Consider the following 26,168-nt stretch of genomic DNA (forward strand, 5'->3'; position numbering starts at 1 on the left):
AAAAACTAAATGCAAAGTGAGTGAATTTGATCACCCTTTGCCTTCAAATCAGCATCAATTCTTCTAGGCATTTGTTCACACTGCCTAAGACTTTTGCACAGAACTGTCTATATGTATGTGTATATATGAGGACAAAAAGTCAAAATAATGAGAATATAGTCAGAATGAGAAAAAAAAGTTGAAATGAAAAAAAGTCAAAATGACAAAAAAGTTGAAATCATGAAAAGTCAAAATGACAAAAAAAGTTGAAATCATGAAAAAAAGTCAAAATGACAAAATATATGTACAGTTTTTTCATAATATGCTTCTTGTTTTATATATATATACATGAACATATATATACAGTACTGCGCAAGGGTTGTAGGCTAGTGTGGAAAAAATGCTGTCAAATAAGAATACTTTTAAAAATAGAATTGATGAATTTTTTAAAATCAAAAACTAAATGCAAAGTGAGTGAATTTGATCACCCTTTGCCTTCAAATCAGCATCAATTCTTCTAGGCATTTGTTCACACTGCCTAAGACTTTTGCACAGAACTGTCTATACGTATGTGTATATAAATGAGGACAAAAAGTCAAAATAACGAGAATATAGTCAGAATGAGAAAAAAAAGTTGAAATGAAAAAAGTCAAAATGACAAAAAAGTTGAAAACATGAAAAGTCAAAATGACAAAAAAAGTTGAAATCATGATAAAAAAGTCAAAATGACAGAAAAGTTGAAATCATGAAAAGTAAAAATGACAAAAAAAGTTGAAATCATGATAAAAAAGTCAAAATGACAAAAAAGTTGAAATCATGAAAAAAAGTCAAAATGACAAAAAAAGTTGAAATCATGAAAAAAAGTCAAAATGACAAAAAAAAGTTGAAATCATGAAAAAAACTCAAAATGACAAAATACATGTACAGTTTTTGTCATAATATGCTTCTTGTTTTATATATATATACATGAATATATATGTACAGTACTGCGCAAGGGTTTTAGGCTAGTGTGGAAAAAATGCTGTCAAATAAGAATGCTTTTAAAAATAGAATTGATGAATTTTTTTAAATCAAAAACTAAATGCAAAGTGAGTGAATTTGATCACCCTTTGCCTTCAAATCAGCATCAATTCTTCTAGGCATTTGTTCACACTGCCTAAGACTTTTGCACAGAACTGTCTATATGTATGTGTATATATATATGAGGACAAAAAGTCAAAATAACGAGAATATAGTCAGAATGAGAAAAAAAAGTTGAAATGAAAAAAAGTCAAAATGACAAAAAAGTTGAAATCATGAAAAGTCAAAATGACAAAAAGAGTTGAAATCATGAAAAAAAGTCAAAATAACAAAATATATGTACAGTTTTTGTCATAATATGCTTCTTGTTTTATATATATATACATGAACATATATGTACAGTACTGCGCAAGGGTTGTAGGCTAGTGTGGAAAAAATGCTGTCAAATAAGAATGCTTTTAAAAATAGAATTGATGAATTTTTTTAAATCAAAAACTAATGCAAAGTGAGTGAATTTGATCACCCTTTGCCTTCAAATCAGCATCAATTCTTCTAGGCATTTGTTCACACTGCCTAAGACTTTTGCACAGAACTGTCTATATGTATGTGTATATATATATGAGGACAAAAAGTCAAAATAACGAGAATATAGTCAGAATGAGAAAAAAAAGTTGAAATGAAAAAAAGTCAAAATGACAAAATATATGTACAGTTTTTGTCATAATATGCTTCTTGTTTTATATATATATACATGAACATATATGTACAGTACTGCGCAAGGGTTGTAGGCTAGTGTGGAAAAAATGCTGTCAAATAAGAATGCTTTTAAAAATAGAATTGATGAATTTTTTTAAATCAAAAACTAAATGCAAAGTGAGTGAATTTGATCACCCTTTGCCTTCAAATCAGCATCAATTCTTCTGGGCATTTGTTCACACTGCCTAAGACTTTTGCACAGAACTGTCTATATGTATGTACATATATATGAGGACAAAAAGTCAAAATAACAAGAATATAGTCAGAATGAGAAAAAAAAGTTGAAATGAAAAAAAGTAAAAATGACAAAAAAGTTGAAATCATGAAAAGTCAAAATGACAAAAAAAGTTGAAATCATGATAAAAAAGTCAAAATGACAAAAAAGTTGAAATCATGAAAAGTCAAAATGAGAAAAAAAGTTGAAATCATGATAAAAAAAGTCAAAATGACAAAAAAGTTGAAATCATGAAAAAAAGTCAAAATGACAAAATATATGTACAGTTTTTGTCATAATATGCTTCTTGTTTTATATATATATACATTAACATATATGTAGAGTACTGCGCAAGGGTTTAAGGCTAGTGTGGAAAAATGCTGTCAAATAAGAATGCTTTTAAAAATAGAATTGATGAATTTTTTAAAATCAAAAACTAAATGCAAAGTGAGTGAATTTGATCACCCTTTGCCTTCAAATCAGCATCAATTCTTCTAGGCATTTGTTCACACTGCCTAAGACTTTTGCACAGAACTGTCTATACGTATGTGTATATATATGAGGACAAAAAGTCAAAATAACGAGAATATAGTCAGAATGAGAAAAAAAGTTGAAATGAAAAAAGTCAAAATGACAAAAAAGTTGAAATCATGAAAAGTCAAAATGACAAAAAAAGTTGAAATCATGATAAAAAAAGTCAAAATGACAGAAAAGTTGAAATCATGAAAAAAAAAGTCAAAATGACAAAATATATGCACAGTTTTTGTCATAATATGCTTCTTGTTATATATATATATATATATATATATATATATACATGAACATATATGTACAGTACTGCGCAAGGGTTTTAGGCTAGTGTGGGAAAAATGCTGTCAAGTAAGAATGCTTTTAAAAATAGAATTGATGAATTTTTTAAAATCAAAAATTAAATGCAAAGTGAGTGAATTTGATCACCCTTTGCCTTCAAATCAGCATCAATTCTTCTAGGCATTTGTTCACACTGCCTAAGACTTTTGCACAGAACTGTCTATATGTATGTGTATGTATATATGAGGACAAAAAGTCAAAATAACAAGAATATAGTCAGAATGAGAAAAAAAAGTTGAAATGAAAAAAAGTCAAAATGACAAAAAAGTTGAAATCATGAAGAGTCAAAATGACAAAAAAAGTAGAAATCATGAAAAAAAGTCAAAATGACAAAATATATGTACAGTTTTTGTCATAATATGCTTCTTGTTTTATATATATATATATATATATATATATATATATATACATGAACATATATGTACAGTACTGCACAAGGGTTGTAGGCTAGTGTGGAAAAAATGCTGTCAAATAAGAATGCTTTTAAAAATAGAATTGATGAATTTTTTAAAATCAAAAACTAAATGCAAAGTGAGTGAATTTGATCACCCTTTGCCTTCAAATCAGCATCAATTCTTCTAGGCATTTGTTCACACTGCCTAAGACTTTTGCACAGAACTGTCTATATGTATGTATATATATATTTGTAAATATATATATATATATATATATATATATATATCAGAACAAAAAGTCAAAATAACGAGAATATAGTCAGAATGAGGAAAAAAAGTCAAAATGACAAAAAGTTGAAATCATGAAAAAAGTCAAAATGACAAAAAAAAGTTGATATCATGACAAAAAAGTCAGAATGACAAAAAAAAGTTGAAATCATGAAAAAAAGTCAAAATGACAAAAGTTTAAATCATGAAAAAAGTCAAAATGACAAAAAAAGAGCAGGTAAGTCATAATGTGTTTTAGTTGTATTTTATGTCATTGTTGTTTTTGATATATATGTCATTTTCACTGTCAAGACACTTGTAAGCCTTGGAAGAAGGTCTCTCTTGTGTTTATCTTTCCAAGAAAAACTTCAATTGTACTAAACTGTTTTGGAACTTTTCCTTGTCCATTGGAGAGAGGTGTCATAATATGCTTCATGTTATATATGTATACATAAACATACATGTACAGTACTGTGCAAGGGTTTTAGGCGAGTGTGGAAAAAATGCTGTCTAATAAGAATGCTTTTAAAAATAGAATTGATGAATTTTTTAAATCAAAAACTAAATGCAAAGTGAGTGAATTTGATCACCCTTTGCCTTCAAATCAGCATCAATTCTTCTAGGCATTTGTTCACACTGCCTAAGACTTTTGCACAGAACTGTCTATATGTATGTGTGTATATATATGAGGACAAAAAGTCAAAATAACGACAATATAGTTGTTTTTTCATTTCAAAAGTTGAATGAAAAAAAGTCAAAATGACAAACAAGTTGAAATCAATTCATGCAATTGAGTGCATATTTGATGAGATATGGCCTCATTTGCATATGTAAACATTAAAATACAAAAAACATGCAATACATTTTTTTCTCATCTTAACATAAGTAATCAACTCACAAAGTTTCATGGGGATATCTATTATTTAATTTTTTTACCCTATTCACCTGTGGTGTCTTGGCTTATTATGCTAATTATGCAAATTGCCCAAAGTGCAACTTTTAGCAACCAAGTTAAATTCCATCCATTAGGCCTATAGATAACATTTCTGCAACAAAACTTTAGGGTACTCAACATTTCTGGGTTTACTATTGGGCCTATGGGGATTATGGCTAGACTATAGGACATCGGCAAAAATTAGTTCCTCATCAACCTCTTTTTGACCTTTGATGACTTCTGTGTAGCCTACTTGTAATTTTACTATCCATAACTGAACTCAGTATGAGCAGAGCTTTCATTTGAGCCTAATATTAAGGCACTATGACGATTTTGAAAAATGGACATTTAAAGAGCCAAAAATTGGTGGCCATCTTGAATTTGGGTCAAAAATAGGTCAAATCAATACATTTACATCACTTATGAATTTCTTGACCCAAATAGTCTCAGAAACCATGTATTATGCAGTACTGTGTGTCATAGTCTGCTCCAGCCTTACCCCATGGACTCAGTAATTTTCCACTGCTCTACTCTCACCACACCCATTGACTAATCACACACCTGCTGCCACTCACTGATCACACACACCTGCTCACACTCACTAATCACACACCTGCCCTCACTCACCAATCAGCCCCTCCTGCCTGCTCAGTATATATTCTCCAGCCTCACACTCACTCAGTGCCAGATTGTTCTTTGCCATGCAAGACTTTCCAGCGTTCATCTGCCTGACTTCGACCTGCCTGTTCTGCCTGCCGCCTGGTAAATTACCTCTACCCTTTGTTCCTGACTACGAGCTCTGCCTGCCCCCCTTCGGATTGTTTGCCTGGACTGCCTGCCTTCTGGTTTACGAACTTTTGCCTGTCCTGACCAAGCCACCTGCCAAGCCATTGAACTGTGTGTTTGCCGGATTGCAGTTAATAAAACCATTAGCTGACCTTCGTTTCTGGGCCTTGTTTGTACTGCGTTTGGGTTCACACAATACCCGTTACACTGTGGTCCAAACCATTAAAAAGATCATTTCCAGCTTGGCTGACGGTAGCCATTTTGGATTAAGGGCACTCAAAAATTTTCCCCGCATTTTTGAGAGGGGCACCCCGGCTCATTTTCTTATTTAACCCTTATAGATGACAAATCCAGTGAGAAATCAACCTTCGCTCTCCACGGTCACGGAACTGCTATAGATGACCCAACTATATGGTGATGCCTGTTTGTAGGGGACACATTTCATGAACATATGAACTTACAGAGGAAAAAGCAGCTTTGGAATTTACTCTTATAAAAATGCTTGTGTTAGTTTGGTGGGTAACTGGGTCAGTGGCACAAACACGTGACCCTAGGTGAAGATTTGGAAAAGGCAGACAATGTGTGGTTTTTCCTGATGAGCCACTGTCTCTGGACCTGTGTCCTCGCAGACCTAGCTTATAAAAAAACATTGATCAAAGAAAACAATAAGTAAACCGTGACAAAAAATGTATAATAGACATTTGGACCGAAAAGGCATAGGCTGAAGCATAGCTAATTACACCTACCCTGTTACTACTCAAGTAAATTTAAAAATTAGAAATGTACAATCTGTTATTTATTAATAAAAGAAATAAGCAGTCACAAAAGAGAGAAAAAGAAGCTGCTTGATTTTTCTTTTTCCTAAATAGTAGCCGCATAGAACTTGTCACCACTCATTACTCTAACTTGTATAAATGAATCATCCTATTTTTAAGTACTTTTTTGAATAAGTTAATGGTATTGCAAGTTTTCAAGTCTTTCTCCAATTTGTTACATGAATTAACAGCTGTTACTGTGGTGCATCGTGATTTGGTGTTTGTTCTGGTTTTTAACTTTATAAATATAAAACACACCCTTCTGAAGTTAATGTCAAATGTCTTTAGTTCACAGATATCTCAAATGACAGAAATATTCCACTACTGCTGCATCACACAGCAAAAAGGTGCATGTTGAAAGCTTAAAATAAGAAATTAACTCTTAAAACAAGATACATTATCTAACACTTCTAAATCTAAAGTTTTTTTTTTTATCTTGTAAGAAACTAAATAATTGTCAGTGCACTCTGCTCGGGCCAGTTCATCGCTGCTTGCAGCTTTAATTGATCTTGTTTTCAGAGTTAATTTCTTATTTTAAGTGTTCAACCTGCTTATTTCTAGATTGAATCATCTTAATTTAAGAAATCATGTCAAGTGAAATTATCTGTCCATGCAGCAAGATCATTTCCCTCAGATTTAGTGTTTTGATCTTGTTTTTAGAGTTTGATATCAATTTGTATAGTTCTATAACTATCTACAGTACAGGCCAAAAGTTTGGACACACACCTTCTCATTCAATGCGTTTTCTTTATTTTCATGACTATTTACATTGTAGATTCTCACTGAAGGCATCAAAACTATGAATGAACACATATGGAATTATGTACTTAACAAAAAAAGTGTGAAATAACTGAAAACATGTATTGTAGATTCCTCAAAGTAACCACCCTTTGCTTACTAGAATATAAGACATGTTTTCAGTTATTTCACACTTTTTTGTTAAGTACATAATTTCACATGTGGTCATTAATAGTTTTGATGAATCTACAATGTAAATAGTCATGAAAATAAAGGAAACGCATTGAATGAGAAGGTGTGTCCAAACTTTTGGCCTGTACTGTATGTATGCACATTAATTCTGCTGAGTAGCTAGGATGTTTTTAAAGGCCAGCATGTCCAGCCCTAGAACATGCACTGAGCCAGCTCATCAGCAGCTAACTATCAACATAGTGGCGTGGAACACGTGCAGCATTAGGTAGTGAGACTGAGCAGTGTATCCTCAGGGACAGTGTCAGGGCCATGCAGCTGTTTGGCCTCCTGACGGCTGATAGGTTTGTCCCTTTGCTTCTTATCATGGATCTGAGCTGAAGATGCAGCCAGTTAAAGGCTCAGCTCAGCTTTTCATGTTCTGTTCACTGCCACTACAAGAATTATAGTCTTTCTCAACCTGTAATTATATTAATTTGTTGTTCTTTCTCTTATGTCACAACTGTTGTCTAAAATTAAAAGCACTCAGACAGTGGAAATGTCAAAGCAGCAATCAATATTTTTCAGTGCACCATTTAACCCTCTGGAGTCCATCTATTTATTGAAAATACACGTTTTATTTACAGTAATAACTTTACTTATATATGATATGTAGACAAGCTGAGAAATCCAGTTGAAAGTGCAATCATAGGGGCTTTCCCAGTGTGCCATTTATGTTTCTAGACCATTTTTAAAATGTGAATTTTCTTTCTACAATGAAAACCATTACTATTTTTAATTTACATGCAAATAGACTGTTTTGTAGTTTTATTATTTATTATTTTTCTGCTGTTTTTGTGTGTATAAATTGTAAAAAATAAATTAATAAAAAAATGGTACATTTCCATAGAAACTTTGTGCGGAGAAAAAGGAGCCATGCATGAGATTTAAGGACAGACTGAAAAATGCTAAACAGAGACAGAAATGTTGACAAATTTGAACCAAACTCTCCTGGACTTCAGAGGTTTAAAAGATGAGACTGAGACAAGAACTTTCAGCTGGTACATTCAGGTCACAGGATTTGCTGCAACTTGGAAGTGAAGGACCATTTACATGAGGCCTTCAGGATGTGAGATGGCCTCCTGCAGGGAACACAAGGGTTGTATTCTTTTCCAAATCAATCATGCAATCTTATTAAACAATCGTGAACTTTTTGTCTTGTTTAGTTTAATTCTGCCTGTCACAATTAAGTAATATATACGCAATGAAATCCCTAACCATAACATTTCCATTGGGCCGGGAGGCCCTGAGAACCTTGGGAAAACTAACAGGTAAACTGTGCACCAAGGATTACTGATATATGGTCATATAAAGGGCTTGTACATTCAGAACATTAATACAGAAGTAAACAAGTAATTACTATGTAATGATATAGTGGAGTAATTGCGTCAGAGAACTGTACCCGAGAAATGTCCCACTCCTTGTGTGTGTTGTAAGCTTCTCCATTTTTATTGTGGTAGCTGGTCTGACCCAAGGTTATTATAGTTGAAGAAAACTAATGAAAAAACGAAAACTAGAATTGAAATTTTTTTTTTCGTTAACTGAAATAAAAATAAAAACAAGAGTTAAAAAAAAACTATAACTTAAACTGCATTGTGTGGTTACAAAACTAACTAAAATTATAGTGAAAATGTCCTTAGTTTTCGTCTTTTTTCATACATAATCCAGTGTTTCTATTAGAAAGAGGATTCTGTTAGTGAACATGCAGAAACACATGGTAAAAATTCTAAACACCTATTACTGTAAGAGTTAATAACCTTATTGGGGCTGAGATGGATAAACCAAAGGAAAAAAAGGCAACATTTATTATGACCTCTTTGAATTTAATTGAATGAAGTTTGAAAAAACAACAACTAAAACTAACACTAAAACTAATACAAACTAAACTACAACTAACACTAATAAAAACGAAACAAAAAATAAGCATTTTCAAAAATAAAAACTAAACTTAAACTAGCAAACTCACTCTAAGAACTAATTAAAACTAATTGAATTTGAAAACAAAAATCCACAACAAAATTAAAACTAAAACTAATGAACCTTGGTCTGACTTTGTGTGAATGTTAGTGCGTGTAAATAGTGCAGGGTTACCCAGTGCATTAAAAAGTAACACAAAAGGGTCCTGACCAAATGTAGCATTTTGGGAATGAGACAAGAGCCGTATGGAGGCAACGCAAGCTCAGACTCAGAGTATAATTTTCAGATCAAATAAAGTCTGAATACTTTTACTACTCCACTTAAAAAAACATCAGTTATATTGTGAATTTGAAAATATGAAAGGTCATGAGTATGGTTCAAGGTTACAATAGTTTGGGATTTTTCATTAGTTTTAGTTTTAATTTCGTTGTGATTTATTTTTTTAGATTCAGTAAGGTATTAGTTTTTAGAGTGAGTTTGCTAGTTTTAATTAATTTAATTAATTCTGAGAAAATGCTGAGTTTTAGTTTAGTTTTTATTAGTTTTAGTGTTAATTTTTTGTAATGGGTATTTATTGGGTGCCAAATTCAATATAGTAACCAGAAATGTTTCTTTATTTCCTTTGTCTGATCCAGCCCCAATAAGTTTATCAAGTCATAAAACGAGATAGATTAAATAGATTTCATAGAAACCATACATTTTTACGTATGAAAAAAGTTGACAAAGACGAAAAACAAAAGACATTTACACGATAATTTTAGATAGTTTTGTAACCGCATAATACAGTTTCAGTTAGTTATCGTTTTTTTAAAAACTTTTTTATTTTGGTTTCAGTTAACGAAAATGTGCTTTCAATTCTATTTTTCGTTATTTCGTTAGTTTTCGTTAACTATAATAACCTTGGTGTGGTTATCATATTCCCACACAACTCATGCAGCTGTGTGCTGTTTGATCTGATTCACAGAGTGGCATTATGAAAAGCCAATGTGACACAGAGATGGTATTTAATAATTTAATGAAATACAATTGATCAAAACATTTTACATAAATAAAAAAAAAACTTCCTTGGTCCTTGCATTGCAGAACGTTCTTCATGCCATGCACTGTTTGTGTTTGACAGTAGAAATATGGCAGATTGTCCAGTGTTAAAGCCTCCTGCTGACACGCTGCTGGTTATCACAGGCTCCTCCTCCTCTGCTGCTCCGTCACTTCAGCAGGTGTCTCAGCTGGTCCTGCAGGTTCTTAGAGTGCTCCACACTGCAGGGTGGAGAACCGTCAGTGCATGTCATCACTTTGTGTTGCGGCTTAATGATGAGATAGTGTTGTCAGCTGTGTCTACTGAAGCTTCAACAATGTGTCGTGTTTAGACTTACTTCTTCTGGATGGCCTCCTGCCTTAGTGACAGACACACAAATAGACAGGCACTTTAAATATTTACTTCCAACTCTTGGCAAAAGTCAATGAGTTTTACATGTTTCTACTCATAACGAGCTGACGGATACTCACTGGTATTGTAAATGTGTGGTGATAATGGACATTTTTCTCAGACTCTGAAAGACAGATCATAATGATGGTCAAATGTGGATCATACCAACACCAGCAGCTCAAGTCATCTTTGAAATTCTGTTGTCTTCCTCAACACATAGTGTGTCCAGTACTTCTTTCATGACATGTTCCAAGTTCACTGACTCTATATCGTCACACTGTTAAAATAATCGGCTAAGTCATTTTTTGTCAAAATTTGTTTTTTTTTTGCCTAAATCATCTCCTCATGACGCCGGCCACCTATGGTAAAATCGCCTCCATCCCCAGTTGATCAGATCATGTGATTTTACCCCTTTAAGATCATCACTTCTTTGACAATTTGCCACATTCATAGGCATCAGATAAGAACCCAGCAAAGAAGAGCTAGAGGGAAATTGTTTATATATCAGTTTAGTTTATCAGTGTTTTATTGTTGACACTAATATTGGTAACACTTTACTCTAAGGTGTCTACATTAGAGTGACGTGAGCGTGTCATAAACATGACATGGAATGTGTCATGAACATTAATGACACTTTGAAGTAACATTAATGCTCATGATACTTGTCATGTCATGTTTCTGTCACTTTTGGTGAAGTTTTTTGTGTTTCCTGCAAAACTTGAAAAAATGAGTTAGGCGATTATTTTAACAGGGTGACGATGTGTTGATACTTACGTCCTCAGAGTGCAGGATGGCGTCCTCCTGAATCACCATGTTTCTGGCTGCTTGACCAAGAAGCTGAGGAGACATTACAACAAGATGTTTTTTAGAGCTGCAACTGATTATTTCAGCACTTTGAAGAGCACAAAAATTGCCAACAACTAACTGTTTTTGAAAAGTTGAAGTAGGTTTATATGTGGGACATATACTGCATACCTGTGGTTTCTTTTTACGAGTTTAAACCTTTTTTTAACTGTAAAAAATTCAGTCGGACAAAAAAATTGGGCGTCACGCCATTGACCTATGTATGTATATATCATATAGATATAGATATATACACACATATATATATTTATGATACATCTATATATGTATATATGTCTATGGTATATACATACATATATTATATACACACATATATATATATGTCCATAATATATACATGTATATATGTGTATGGCAGCGACCACACTTTCCACTCTTCTCTTTGATGTGACAGAAGAAGAAGAAGAAGAAGAAGAAGAAGAAGAAGAGATTGTGCCATCATGGAAGCAGTACATGGTTTCCGTCACGTTTCCTCCATTCATGGACTGATGGTTGTGATGTAATTTGATTGTCAGTATTTTTCAAACTTTAATGTTTGGTTACAGTTTAATAAGTCAGACTACTGTGCCTTTACGGAGGACGTTTAGCTACATTAAAATAAATCCTACTGCTCAATAATAAGAATGGCATGATGTTGGACGCCTGTATTTTGAAAAGAAAACAGTGTGTTGTCTACGTGTTAGCCGAACGGTACAATTGTGTGTTTGTGTGTGTGTTTTACCTCTTGGCTGCGGGATCCTTTCAGCACCTGGCGGGTCAGTGCGATCACGTCCCCGCTACATGAGCCCACTTTATCGGATAATAAACCTTTGACAGACTGACCGAACCGCGGCTGCGACTCAGCTGACGCCATTTTCTGTTTTGGCTAGCTACGGTGCGCGGCCTGGGTCAAAACTCTCAGCAACGCGTCCGCGTGACTAATAGTAAGATTTGGGTTTACTCTACTTAATAATTCATAATATTCCAAAACTAAAATACTAAAACTAAATATATATATATATATATATATATATATATATATATATATATATATATATATATATATATATATATATATATATATATATTTAGATTTAGTTTTAGTATTTTAGCAGTAAGTGCTATTACTGCTTGGGTTTGAGTTAGATTTATATATATATATATAAATCTAACTCAAACCCAAGCAGTAATAGCACTTACCACAGTCTGCTTTGGATATATATACTAATTAAAACATAAAAATAATATTAGTTTATTTGAAAGGGACATTATTGTCTAGATAGTGATGAAGTAAAAAAGTGAGATAAAATTATATTAAGACTAAAATATAACATTTCTTTATAATATTAAGTCTAAAATACACAAATCTTTGAATAGAGTTATTAAACACTTTTAAACACAGTCATAACAAAATCAATTTGAAAATGTTTATTGACTGAAAACAAAATATAAAAGCTGAAAGAAGACAAGTAGTTACTCCACTGGTTTGGCATTACTATGAGAACCTTACACAGCAAAACCAGAGTGCAGTAACTACATGTTGGGGTCAAAGGTCAAATAAATCATCATGATTTTTGAGCATAAAAATGACATCATAAATACACATAGAAATAACATTTATTGTGACCTTATTGAATCTTGCACCCAACAAATACCCCATTACAAAAAAACTAAAACTAACACTAAAGCTAATAAAAACTAAACTAAAACTAAGCATTTTCCAAAAAACAAAACCTAATTAAAACTAGCAAACTCACTCTAAAACCGCATTAAAACTAACTGAATTTGAAAACAAAAATTGACAACGAAATTAAAACTAAAACTAATGAAAAATCCAAAACTATTATAACCTTGGTACAAAGTACATCAAAACTGTACTTCAATACAATCCTGCCTTCACTCACAGTGTCCATGTTATGCATCTTATCTTGTTTAAACTGGCCCAGCCTTAAGTACTCAGTGTCAAGGATATGGCATTGAAGGAGCCTTTAAAAGCGTGGCCCTGCAGCAGCTCAGGGCTGTCCTGCAGAGCTCCTCTGTGATGCCTGCCCCATGCTAAAACATTACCCTCTTTCAGGGCCCTCTGCTATGGATACAACTTCGTTTCTATGCGTGTTTCTGGCCACGGTCCTGGCTTTGTTAGCGCTGCAGTTGAAGCGCAGGATGTCCACACGTGCCCCCCAGGAAGCCCCTCACCTGCCAGCACTACCCCTGATCGGCAGTCTGCTGAGTCTGCGGAGCCCACACGCTCCTCATGTGCTTTTCAAAAAACTGCAGGAGAAATATGGACAGACATACTCTCTGATGATGGGCTCCCACTGCGTCATCATCATCAACCAACACAAACACGCCAAAGAAGTGTTGCTGAAGAAGGGAAAGATATTTGCTGGAAGACCAAGAACTGTAAGTATACTTCATCTTCACTGGCTTCTTCTTTTCCACTTAGCAGCAGCATTTTTTTCCTTCTATTTCAATCTGTCCTGTGTATGTGATTGAAGGTAACCACAGATGTTTTGACCAGAGATGGAAAAGACATTGCATTTGGAGACTACGGTGCTACCTGGAGATTCCACAGGAAAATAGTGCATGGGGCTTTGTGCATGTTCGGAGAGGGCTCTGCCTCCATTGAAAAGATCAGTGAGTACATTCACTCTGATTTAACACTGTATACTGTATACAACATCATTGGTTTGATTCATCTAGGTTTTTTGACATCTGTCCCTGAGATTCCTCTTCTTTTCAAGATTGTTTTTAGGGATTTTATGGCCCTTGTTATACAATAGAGAAGCTGGAGAATGAAAGGAAAGGGGGAGAAAGAGAGGTGACAACATGTAGCACAAGACCAATCTGCCAGTTATTGTCTCAATGAATCGATAGTCACTTTAGTCCATTAAAATGATGCCAATCACAAAGCCAAAATGAACATATTCAAATGGTTTATTATGTCCAATTAACAGTCATGAACCCAAAAGTATTCTCTTTAATATCAAGTAAAATAATAAAATTCCGCATTTAGGAGGTCAGTTTGGCATTTTACTTCTACTAAAAAAGGGGCCTCTTACCATACGGCCCCTTTTTGGATCTTTTTTGTGGATGTTTAGGGGGAGATAGCAGGTCAACAATAAATGCCACATAGAAGTGGTGACATCATCTGAGAGCTGTGAACCCGAAAATTAATTTGAGATGCACTGTGTGTCAAGTTGTTCTGGTCAAAAATGTCTAATAAACATGACTTAATTAATTAATTAATTAATTAATTAACAAATTAAACCTATTAAGGTGTATAAGACTTCATAACATTAATATATGCCTCTTTGAAGTCCATTTCTATGTTCAACTATGTTCCATAAGTTGTTGCAGCACATTTGGTGCTCAATAATGCAATTTTATTCATATCAAGAATGGATAAAAATGGTTAAAATACCCTCCAGAATACTACACTAATATATCAAGACCTTTGGAACAACATAGAAGAATCCATGCTGTGATGGGGTAAAAAACTTTCGTCATTTTGGAGATTTCTGTATTTTCAGCGATTGGATGACAAGCACTTTGTTTCTTCAAACTGCTGAGAAACCCCTTTATTGTCAACAGCAGCTCATTTTATACAGCCAGGATGAGACTCAAGAAATGCCCTCACTGCAGTGAACTACTACTGATGACTAACATCATCCCACATGAAGAAAACTGGGCCCAATTAATCCACAAGAGTCTCAGCTTTACAGTGATACCCAGTTTATGTCATTCAAAGCCTGTTTAGGGACCTCAGTGTGCACAAATATTCACATACAGTAGGTGGATATAGCACATTTTAGTTCATGAGAAGAACTATGTGTTTTTTTGCCTTAAACTGAATGTTATCAGCGTAAAGCTAGCCATGTATGTAAATAGGAGACTTGTGGGAACACAGAGAGCCTATTTTCATTCAGATATAACGTCGTAGATCTCCTAGACTCATATGATGCCAGTATCACATACCAGTATATTCCTACAATTGAGCCTGCTGCATCCTCTGGAATAAAAAAAAATGACAACTGGTAACAGGTATTATCTTGTTGCACATTATCGTTTAGTTCATTAGCTGACTGGATGCTGGATGCAGGAGAGAGACATAAGAGGATGATGGGACAATTATATGTATGAATGGATGTGTATTGTAGCTTCTTTATGTCTCTTTGTTTACAATTTATAGTTTGTTTATAGTTTTATCAGTGCTCACATGTCAATGTTATTACAATACTTGCATTTAAAAGAGTTTCATCAGTTTGAAGATACCAATTGCACAGTTGTGAGTATACAGTAGGACAGTGTGTGTGGACTGAGTCAAAATAGATTCTAATAGTGTGCATTCATGGTGATGAGGGAACAATAATGGCTCACTAATGCATTTTTTAACACACACACACACACACACACACACACACACACACACACACACACTTTCTTGTACTTCTATCTTTGTGAGGAGGGCCCTCATTGGAATAGTGAATTCCCTAGCAAGGTTATAATTGTTTTGCATTTTTCATTAGTTTTAGTTTTCATTTCGTTATGATTTTTTGTTTTCAAATTCAGTTAGTTTTAATTAGTTTTTAGAGCGTTAGCTAGTTTTAGTTCAGTTATTCTTTGAAATGCCTTAGTTTTTATTAGTTTTTGTTTTTTATAATGGGGTATTTGATGGGTGGAAGATGAAAAGAGGTCACAGTAAATTTTGCCTTTATTTCCTTTGTCTTATCCATCTTCATTATGTATGAAAAGATTTGACAAAGACGAAAACAAAAGACATTTTCACATAATTCATAATTTTAGTTAGTTTTGTAACCACATGATACAGTTTCAGTTAATTATAGATATTTTTTTAAACTCTCATTTTTATTTTCATTTCAGTTAACGAAAATGTTTTTTCAATTCTAGTTTTCATTATTTTGTTAGTTTTCGTTAACTATAATAACCTTGTTCCCTAGCCCCTTACCCTAACCCTAATACATGGTTACCTTTACATAAACCTAATATAACCTGAACCCTTAAACAAAGTTGGAACTCTCAAAAAAGCCTTTAAAGAAGTGAGGACTGGCCGAAATGTCCTCACTTTACAAAAATGCCCTCACTCTGTTGGTTAAAAACGTGTTCCGGTCCTCACTATGTAGGAAGTACAAGAACACACACACACACACACACACACACACACACACACACACACACACACAGAGTATACAGTAAACAATTTTAGCATTACTATTATATTTGGGTATTATATTTAGAGAGTAACCGCTGTATAAGTGAAGATGGTGTGTCCCTGTGTCCTGCTCAGTCTATGCGGAGGCCCAGTCTCTGTGCTCCTTCCTGGCTGAGGCTGCAGCTGCTAGACTGTCCTTGGATCTGTCTCCGGAGCTGACACGGGCCGTCACCAACGTCATCTGTTCGCTCTGTTTCAACTCTTCCTACCACCGAGGAGACCAGGAGTTTGAGGCCATGCTGCGCTACAGCCAGGGCATAGTGGACACTGTGGCAAAGGACAGCCTGGTGGACATCTTCCCCTGGTTACAGGTAGACAACACAGACACATTAGAGCAGAATTTGACTGTGGAAATGTGGTAATGGACAAGAAAACAAGAACAAAAGAACAATATAAGGTGCATTATGAGTATTTATCAGCATCAAAGTGTTTTATCAGTCTTAGTTAATGTTCCTGACGCTCTTTATATGGATGCAAAAGTGGATATTTAAACCTATCATGACCATCTAACTCAACTCTACATTTGAAATAAGAAGGACAGCAGAGCAAAGGGGAGTGAGAATTATAACACTGTTTTATAGACATTATGTTATATGTCATATGTCATTTTTCTATTCTATTGTCTACAAAAAATATATACTCACTATTTATATAATATACCACACTGTGTGTCTGTCTCTCTTTGTCACAGATTTTCCCTAATGCAGACCTGCGTCTTCTAAAGCAGTGTGTTTCAGTCAGAGACGAACTGCTGCAGAAGAAATACAATGAACACAAGGTACACCTGTCCTCTTGTTAATACAATGCCCTGTGCACTCACTAATAAGGTAAAAATAGTCATAATTTAAGGATCATATAGTGCAGTTGGCAAGTGGCCAAACATGCCCACAATCCATATACAATAATTTCTTCTGTTTTTTACGATGCTATTTTTCACGGCCACTATGTAAAATGGTCTAGTGGCACATTTTCAATAAATTAAAATGGAGTGATAATGTAAACTTTGGTAACACTTTACAATAACCATCATTTATAAATGGTAAATAAGTTTATTAATGTTTAATCATAATTTATAAACAGTATATAGGCCATTTAGAATGGTAAATACATAATTTATTAATGTTTAACTAACTAAATCATTTATAAATGGCAAAAAGATGGTATATTACTGTAAGTTTATAGTTACTTTACCATTAACAAACAATTACATTATAATTTATAGTTTATTAATAGTTTTAGTTGAAATGATTATACCATTTTTACCACCATATTAAATATGTTAATGATTTTGAAATGATTCATATACCTTTAAGAAATTGGTGGAAAACACTTTTTCGCTACAGATTAAATATGTATAAATGGTTGATAATTGGTTTATAAACTATCTATAAACATCACGTAGTTGGTTATTGTAAAGTTAGACCAAAATGTTAGCAAATCTTAGTCAGTGCAACAAGTTAGCTGAATATGCATAAAAGTTAGAGGTAAGCATATATGAAAAAAAGAAGAATGAGGGAACAGGTGTCCAATAAGAAAGCAATATTTAACTGGATTAAATGGTCTCTGTCTGCTTTAAGCTTTTTCCTCTAATCAATCATGTAACTGCTGTTGTATATCATTACCTGGCTCCTTTTTAAAAAAGAATTCAAATAAATGACATAAATGATAATAAGATCAATAAAAATAGGTTTTAAGATGAGTTTTAAACATGGACAGTGAGGAGGCTTTTAAGAGTTAATTTCTTATTTTAAGTTCAACATGCTTATTTTCTAGATTTAACAATCTTAATTTAAGAAATCTTGTTAAGTGAAATTATTTGTCCATGCAGCAAGATCATTTCCCTCAGTCTTAGTGTTTTTATCTTGTTTTTAGACACACTGTAGAACCTGATAACATAATAAATTCACGATAATGTAATAACCCCGATAATGTAATAAAAATCTGCACTTGAGTCCATTGAAAATGTAATAAAACCTGATAATGTAATAACTTCCCAATAATGTAATAAAAATCTGCACTTGAGTCCATTGAAAATGTAATAAAACCTGATAATGTAATAACTTCCCGATAATGTAATAAAGTGCATTTCCCAATAATGTAATACACTTTTTTACCAATAATGTAATAAAGTATAACATTAATGGGAGGTTATTACATTAACAGGCTAGCCTTCATTTCGCAAGTCCTGATAATGTAATAATTCCCCAATATTGTAATAATTTAACAGCAGACCACCCATTACTTGGGTTCAAGTGGTGATACTGTGTAGGCAACTCTAGCTCAAGAGCTCTAGCGCCACCAACAGGTCAAAGTTGAATGTGTATTAACTTTTGACCCGTTCATCCGTTTTTCACAAACAAGGTATCCATGACACACGAATGCATTCAACAGCTTCTTGAAATCTATAGGTACTTGGTGTTATACTTTATTACATTATTGGTAAAAAGTGTATTACATTATTTGGAAATGCACTGCTGATTTTTATTACATTATTGGGGTTATTACATTATCGGGAATTTATTACATTATCAGGTTCTACACACACCTTTTTTGCAGTGTAACTAACACTTTATTTGCTAAATGCAAACCCCATTACATGCAGTATTTTGTATACTATTATTCTATGCATACTGTATAGTGACATGTTGCCCCGTCCCAGGCAGACTACAGTGACCATGTGCAGAGAGACCTGCTGGACGCCCTGCTGAGAGCCAAACGCAGCGCCGAGAACAACAACACAGCAGAGATCAGTGCAGAATCTGTGGCTCTCAGTGACGACCACCTCCTCATGACTGTGGGAGACATTTTTGGAGCTGGTGTGGAAACCACCACCACTGTACTGAAATGGGCCATCACCTACCTCATCCATCACCCACAGGTAAGGTGGGAGCAGCAGTGGCATGCACCAGAGGGTTGTCTGTCTGGTGATGGAGTGTCTTATTTAGCCACACTGTAAAAAATGTCTGTAGATTTTACGGTGAAAAACTGCTAAACCATGACAGTAAAAGACCGTAAAAATGGGTTAATTCAGTTTCAGTAACAATTAAACACCGTAAATGTATAAATGAGCCAAAACAGTATTTTTTACAGTTTGTTTTTTGAAAAATACATTACTCCACTGTAAAACTTAACTTAACTTGTTACTACACTGGCACCATGTTTGTAACAGAAATATACTGTAATATAAATACAAGCCATCACTGTAATTTTTGCAGTTATTTTTTGTAAAAATACTTTTTCTCACTGTTAAATGTACTAAACACCATATCTCTAACAGAAATATACTGTAATATTTGATGGGAAAATTTTTAATTTATGCAGCATTTATAAAGTATTTTCTTGTCAATTATATGGCAGAACAGCATTTTCTTTTTTTTTTCTTTCTTTTTCTTTTTTACGGTAAAATATATGGAATAAAATGGCAATCTTAAACGTGAAATCAACAGTGCTAATATCTTTTTACCGTAATATTAGAAAAAGTTGCACCGCATTTATTACCGTAAAGTTCTGGCAACCACAGCTGCCAGTTTTTTACCGTAAAAACAACTGTTTTTTGTTTGTTTTTTACAGTGCACTCAGCCATATCATATATCAGTCAACACGGGTGACCCTCTGTCTGTTATTATTCAAGGTTTATTATCATGTTCAAGTTGGATTTTTTTTTTTCACTTTGCATTTTTGCAAACTAATCTTGTGTTGTGAGCTGCATTTCCCCTACAGTCCCCTAGATGCCACTCTGACTCCATTGAAAATAGTGGAAAGATATTTTACATGCAGGGATTAGTCTCTCTATAGTTATGTCGCTTCTACTTGTGTGAGTCTTGGTTGTTGTTATGGATAGTATGACAGTATATATTCTAACACAGCTTTATTGACAGATAACACAGCGTGGTACAGTCAGGCTTCTATTACTGACACATTTGGATTTTCAGACGTAAATGACTGCTAAGAATCAGGATGTTGAATTTGAGCATGAAAGTGTAAAAATGCACAAAATTACTTCTTGCAATTAATGTTGGTCTGCTGTTCTTACACTGAAAAAAAAATCACAGTAAGTTATTTTGTATTTGCTTCAAACCTTTTGTATTCATATTTATGCTGTTAAACATGCATTTGAGCATGAAATATTTTAAGTTAATGCATGGTAAACATATTTAAAATTGCAGTTTCATCATATCTGGTTATGTGCATGGTCCTATATGTGGCCCTGCGGTAGTGTTGATGAAAAATTGTGTCCCCCTCCAGCATTTAAGTTGCCCATCCCTGATGTAGTTTATGATGGAAACACATGATTTTTATATTTTTTTAAGTTTGATATTCATTTCAGATGGCTGATTTGTTAAGAAGCACAACAAAGTGCCTATACGTACCTTTGTTGCATGTAATAGCCCCTCAAGAAGAAGGTTGAAATGCAATAAAAGGTATATTTTTTTAAAATGTGGTATTCATTCCAATCCAAGGACTGAGAATATTATATGAATCATGTAAATATGAATTTGTGAATCTTTTTTTAAGACCCTATCCGAACAGATGAAAATGTTGTAGATGCTCATGCGGAACATGGATATGTCTGTTTGTGTTCAGGTGCAGAGGCGAATCCAGGAGGAGCTGGACAGTAAGGTGGGGGGGGATCGGTCCCCCCAGCTCAGTGACAGAGGCAGCCTGCCCTACCTAGAGGCCACCATCAGGGAGGTGTTACGGATCCGCCCTGTGGCCCCTCTGCTCATCCCCCACGTGGCCCTCAGTGACACCAGGTACACTCAACTCATGCCATTCACTGAAATTCACCTCTGATCAATACAGCACCACATATGTTATACCAGGGATGGGCAACTTAAACGCTGGAGGGGGCCACAATTTTTCATGGACACTACCACAGGGCCACATATAGGACCGGGCACTTAACCAGATATGATGAAACTGCAATTTTAAATATGTTTACCGTGCAGTAACTTAACATATTTCATGCTAAAATGCATGTATAACAGTATAAATAGATATACAAAAGGTTTGAAGCAAATAAAAAATAACCACTGACTGTGATTTCTTTTTTTTCAGTGCAAGAACAGCAGACAAACATTAATGCAAGAAGTAATTTTGTGCATTTTTACACTGCACTTTTAATATTTCATGCTCAAATGCATGTAGTTGTACTGAGGGCCACTTCAAGTGAGGGTGCGGACCGTATGCGGCCCCCGGGCCTCCAGTTGCCCATCCCTGTGTTATACTGACTAGTTTAATATAAATGGTTTGATGCTGGAAAATGTGTTTAATACAGTCTTGTAAACCTGCCAATAGACAATGTGAGAGAACAGAGTTCCTCTGTGTCTGTGCTGCCTTGTAGCATCGGGGACTTCAAAGTGAGAAAAGGAACTCGAGTCATCATCAACCTGTGGTCTCTGCACCATGATGAGAAGGAATGGGAAAACCCGGAGCTGTTTGACCCTGGTGAGAGGAAACTAAAGCCTAATGTGTCATGTTTGATCCTGTAATTGTTGTGTGTCATTTATCAAGCCAACAAGCATTTTCTCTCATCTGCTGGGTAAAAAAACTAATGTGGCATTGGACAGGTAGCTGGAGTCACACTTTTTACAGAACTCAATACTGCCCTACAAAGCCTAACTGCAGTTACTATATTTTTGGTTAAAATTGAGTTATAACTAAAAATGAACTCCTTGATGTCTGTTTTTATCTTTTGACACCATTTTAGATTTCAATTCTGCTTTATTTCAGAGAAATAATAATATAAAAACCACAAAATCAAGCAGTAATTGCACTTACCACAGTCTGCTTTGGATATATATACTAATTAAAACATAGAAATAATAGAAATTATAAGTTTAATTGAAAGGGAAATTATTATCTAGATAGTGATGAAGTAAAAAAAAGTGAGATAAAATGACATTAAAACTAAAATTTAACATTCCTTTATAATATTAAGTATTTTAGACTTGATATTATATTATTTATACAAGTTGTATTGACATTTTGAAATACACTGATAACAAAATCAATTTGAAAATGTTTATTCACTGAAATCAAAATATAAAAGCTAAAAGAAGACAACAATATTGTAGTTACTCCACTCTGTCTATGCATTACTATTAGAACATTAACCAGCAGATTATTATTATCTACATAGTGATTTAGTAAAAAAAGTGAGATAAAATTATATTAAGACTAAAATATAACATTTCTTGATAATATTAAGTCTAAAATATGCAAATCTTTGAATAGAGTTGTTAAACACTTAAATTCACTCATAAGAAAATCAATTTGAAAATGTTTATTCACTGAAAACTAAATACAAAAGCTGAAAGAAGACGACAACATTGTAGTTACTGCACTCTGGTTTTGCATTACTATTAGAACCTTTTACAGCAATGTAGTAACTACATTTTTGGGGTCAAAGGTCAAATAAATCATCAGGATTTTTAAGCATAAAAATTAAATCATCAATGCATGTAGAAATAAGTGTCGTATCACTTATCTACCTATCTTGTTTCTGGGAATACAAGCTGTTGTAAAAGCAGGTATATCAAATCCTGGACTCAAAGAAAAAAAAATGTCTCTCTCTCTTTTTGAAATGTTGATGAACTAACCCCTTTAAGATAGCATTTGGTTTGTTTGTCAAGTTTTTGGTTAAAACATGAAACATCAAATTGAATAGTTTCTTTTATAAGTGGACCAAATATGAGCCATCAGCAGCTTTGCTCCAGGACTCTGATTTTGAGGCTTGTAGTTTTGCTTTGGTGTGTTCCAAGGTTATTATTGTTAACGACAACTAACTAAATAACGAAACCTAGAACTGAAAAAACATTTTTGATAACTGAAATAAAAATAAAAATGAGAGTTTTTAATAAACAATAACTAACTGAAATTGTATTTTGTGGTTACAAAACTAACTAAAACTAACTAAAATTATAGTGAAAATGTCCTTCGTTTTCGTGAACTTTTTTCATATGTAAACCTTTTTAGTTGATATGAAATGTATTTCATCTATTTGGTTTTAATAACTTAATAAACTTATTGGGGCTGAGATGGATCAGACAAAAGAAGTAAAGGAAACATTTATTGTGACTTTTTTGAATCTGGCACCCAACAAATACCCCATTACAACAAAACAAAAACTAACACTAAAACTAATAAAAACTAAACTAAAACTAAGCGTTTTCCAAACAATAAAAACTAAACTAAAACTAAGCGTTTTCCAAACAATAAAAACAAATAAAAACTAGCAAACTCACTCTAAAAACTAATTAAAACTAACTAAACATTTGAAAACAAAAAATCACAACGAAATTAAAACTAAAACTAATGAAAAATCCCAAACTATTGTAACCTTGGTGTGTTTTTTTGCAGGTCGGTTCTTGAACACTGAAGGCACAGGTTTGATTATTCCGTCGCCCAGCTATCTGCCGTTCGGTGCTGGGGTCAGAGTGTGTCTGGGCGAGGCCTTGGCCAAGATGGAACTCTTCCTCTTCCTATCGTGGATCCTACAGCGCTTCTCTCTCTCTGTCCCACCGGGACACTCTCTGCCCAATCTGGAGGGAAAGTTTGGTGTGGTCCTCCAGCCGGCCAAGTACAAGGTGAACGCTATGCCAAGACCAGGCTGGGAGAGAAACAAGTCCCCGATATGTTGAGACTGTTTTAACATCTCTGGCTCCTACTGACTTAATGGTAACCCTGATTGTCACGCATGCAGATGATCATGCTTGTAGTGAACTGGAAATATCAAAGCATCTCTTTCTTCACAGTGTGACATAATATACAATTTATAGGTAATATAATCTATGTAATGTCTTGTCTTTTTTTGAACACACCGTCTCTAATAAAGTTTTGATTGATTGACTGAATCTCAACCAAGTTATTTCTGCTACCACAATATACTTCACTAATCTCCATAGCAAAAGTTTAATTCTTCATAGGAAACACACTTCTCTTTCACATAATTCCTGTTGTTGGGGTTTTAGACTATTTGGGTAAGAGTAATTTTATGCCTTACATTTGGGCATACAAAGAGCAGATCTGTATGTTGCACAAATAGTAGATTTATACACACACTCTTAGGGAATGAATCACAGTATTACAGTTGATTAAAGAGAAACAAAGTTGCTTATATATTCAAAGAAACATGTTGCTTAAGGGTCCAGTACAAACCACTGACCTTCACAGTTGCATGCTTTCTCCTCCTCTTAATTACATTTGAAGTTCCTGTTTCAAACCATGTTATTTCATGTTATATATGCCTTTCAATTTTAGCTTGTACAAAAGTGATCCATAAACTTTATGTGTGGATGATTGCTGACCTAAGATCACCTGTGAACTGTTCACCAGAACCAACTTGTGAATCATTAAGTCGTCACCTGTACTATAACCTGAGCTGTATATTATTGTACTTAATCTAATTTATCAGCCATGAAGTAGGGTTGTTGGAGAGAGAACTCCAGGGCAAGGATTGGCTTTAAATAATATCAAGGTGAAATATCATCAAGAAATGCAGTTAGAACAATGCCTTACAACGCATTACACAAACAGTGAAGGCCAGAAAGTTGAATTGCAATAACCTTTTATTATTCAAAAAATGTTTTATATTCAATTAATTTGCATTTCCCTCTTCTCTGAGCTGCTTCTTGTCCTGCCTTAGTCCCTCCAGTGTCTCCTGCAGCTTACTGTCTCTTTCTGCTCGCAGACTCTCAAGCTCCTCAGTTAGTCTCTGAACCTGTCAGGAAAGAATGGAGATATATTTGTTATTTCTAACACTGGGAGTGGCATGAATATATAATCTGCATTTAACAAAAATGAGATGTTTTTTCTTTTTTTCTCTCATTTAGCTGAAATTCACCAGTTCAGATGCTGCAGTTGATCAAGAGGCAACAGCCATCATTAGACAGCAGGTGCACTTAGTGTATTCTGTATGTATACAAATGTAGTCCTGCCTGATTTTTCAACTGATGGGCAATCTCTGTATCACTTTCAGTGCTTTGTCTGCCCTGCAGTTCTGCTTTTTGTCTCCTCAGCACATTGATCTCATCTTGTAGAACTCTGATCTTCTCCTGATCTCCCCCTCAGCTCCTCCTGGTTCTTGATTACCACCACATGAGTGTAGATCTGTCAAAACTCATTAAAAAGGAGTGTACAATAAAGAGCGTGAACAGTCTCCAATAAAAAACAGTCTTGGGCGATTAGTTGATTAATTGATCTAAAGGAAATCATTGAGAAACTACTTTGATAACTACTCAAAAACAAGCTCACAGAGATGGGAGTGGATCTTTCCTTCATCTCCTGGATCACAGATTACCTGACAGGAAGACCACAGTATGTCAGGTTGGGGAACTGTGTTTCTGGGACATTAATAAGCAGCACAGGGGCTCCACAAGGCACTGTTCTGGCTCCATTCCTGTTCACACTGTACACAGCGGACTTCAAATACACGGCACTGTATGAGTGAGTGACAGACACTCACGCTGTGCAGAGACACAACGCAAAATAACTTTATATTATGAATAGTGTAGATATACTTTCAGTAGCTTGGAATGTGACGTTAGCGCAGCAAATGAGGAAACCCTGATACATTAATCAATTTAACATAGCCGACTGCTGAGTAGACCCTCATAGGCCCATTGATAATCTGTTCTAAACAACCAATAATGGCCAAGTGAATAGAGGATTTCAGAAATGAAACTGGATGAAGCTGGCTCATCTGTGCCTGTCCTATATGAAGCTGGCACCTGTAAAATATAGATA

The 26,168-nt window shown here is 34.3% G+C and overlaps 2 protein-coding genes across 2 annotated transcripts; one reads left to right on the forward strand and one right to left on the reverse strand.

Moving 5' to 3' along the window:
• Positions 1-9,917: 9,917 nt before the first annotated feature.
• On the reverse strand, positions 9,918-12,171 carry borcs7 (BLOC-1 related complex subunit 7). Its single transcript, XM_059359618.1, has 5 exons — positions 11,931-12,171; positions 11,120-11,182; positions 10,426-10,469; positions 10,293-10,313; positions 9,918-10,176 (listed from the first exon to the last, which is right to left on the reverse strand). The coding sequence occupies exons 1-5, from the start codon at positions 12,060-12,062 to the stop codon at positions 10,125-10,127; spliced, it is 312 nt and encodes a 103-aa protein (XP_059215601.1). The 5' UTR covers positions 12,063-12,171; the 3' UTR covers positions 9,918-10,124.
• A 1,046-nt stretch (positions 12,172-13,217) lies between these two features.
• Positions 13,218-24,270, forward strand: LOC131993625 (steroid 17-alpha-hydroxylase/17,20 lyase). Its single transcript, XM_059359617.1, has 8 exons — positions 13,218-13,591; positions 13,687-13,825; positions 16,497-16,732; positions 17,113-17,199; positions 19,081-19,299; positions 21,006-21,175; positions 21,766-21,869; positions 23,784-24,270. Exons 1-8 carry the CDS (start codon positions 13,241-13,243, stop codon positions 24,062-24,064), a joined length of 1,587 nt encoding a protein of 528 aa, XP_059215600.1. The 5' UTR covers positions 13,218-13,240; the 3' UTR covers positions 24,065-24,270.
• Positions 24,271-26,168: the final 1,898 nt, after the last annotated feature.

The sequence above is a fragment of the Centropristis striata genome, chromosome 20, assembly GCF_030273125.1.
Source record: "Centropristis striata isolate RG_2023a ecotype Rhode Island chromosome 20, C.striata_1.0, whole genome shotgun sequence".
Lineage (NCBI taxonomy): Eukaryota > Metazoa > Chordata > Actinopteri > Perciformes > Serranidae > Centropristis > Centropristis striata.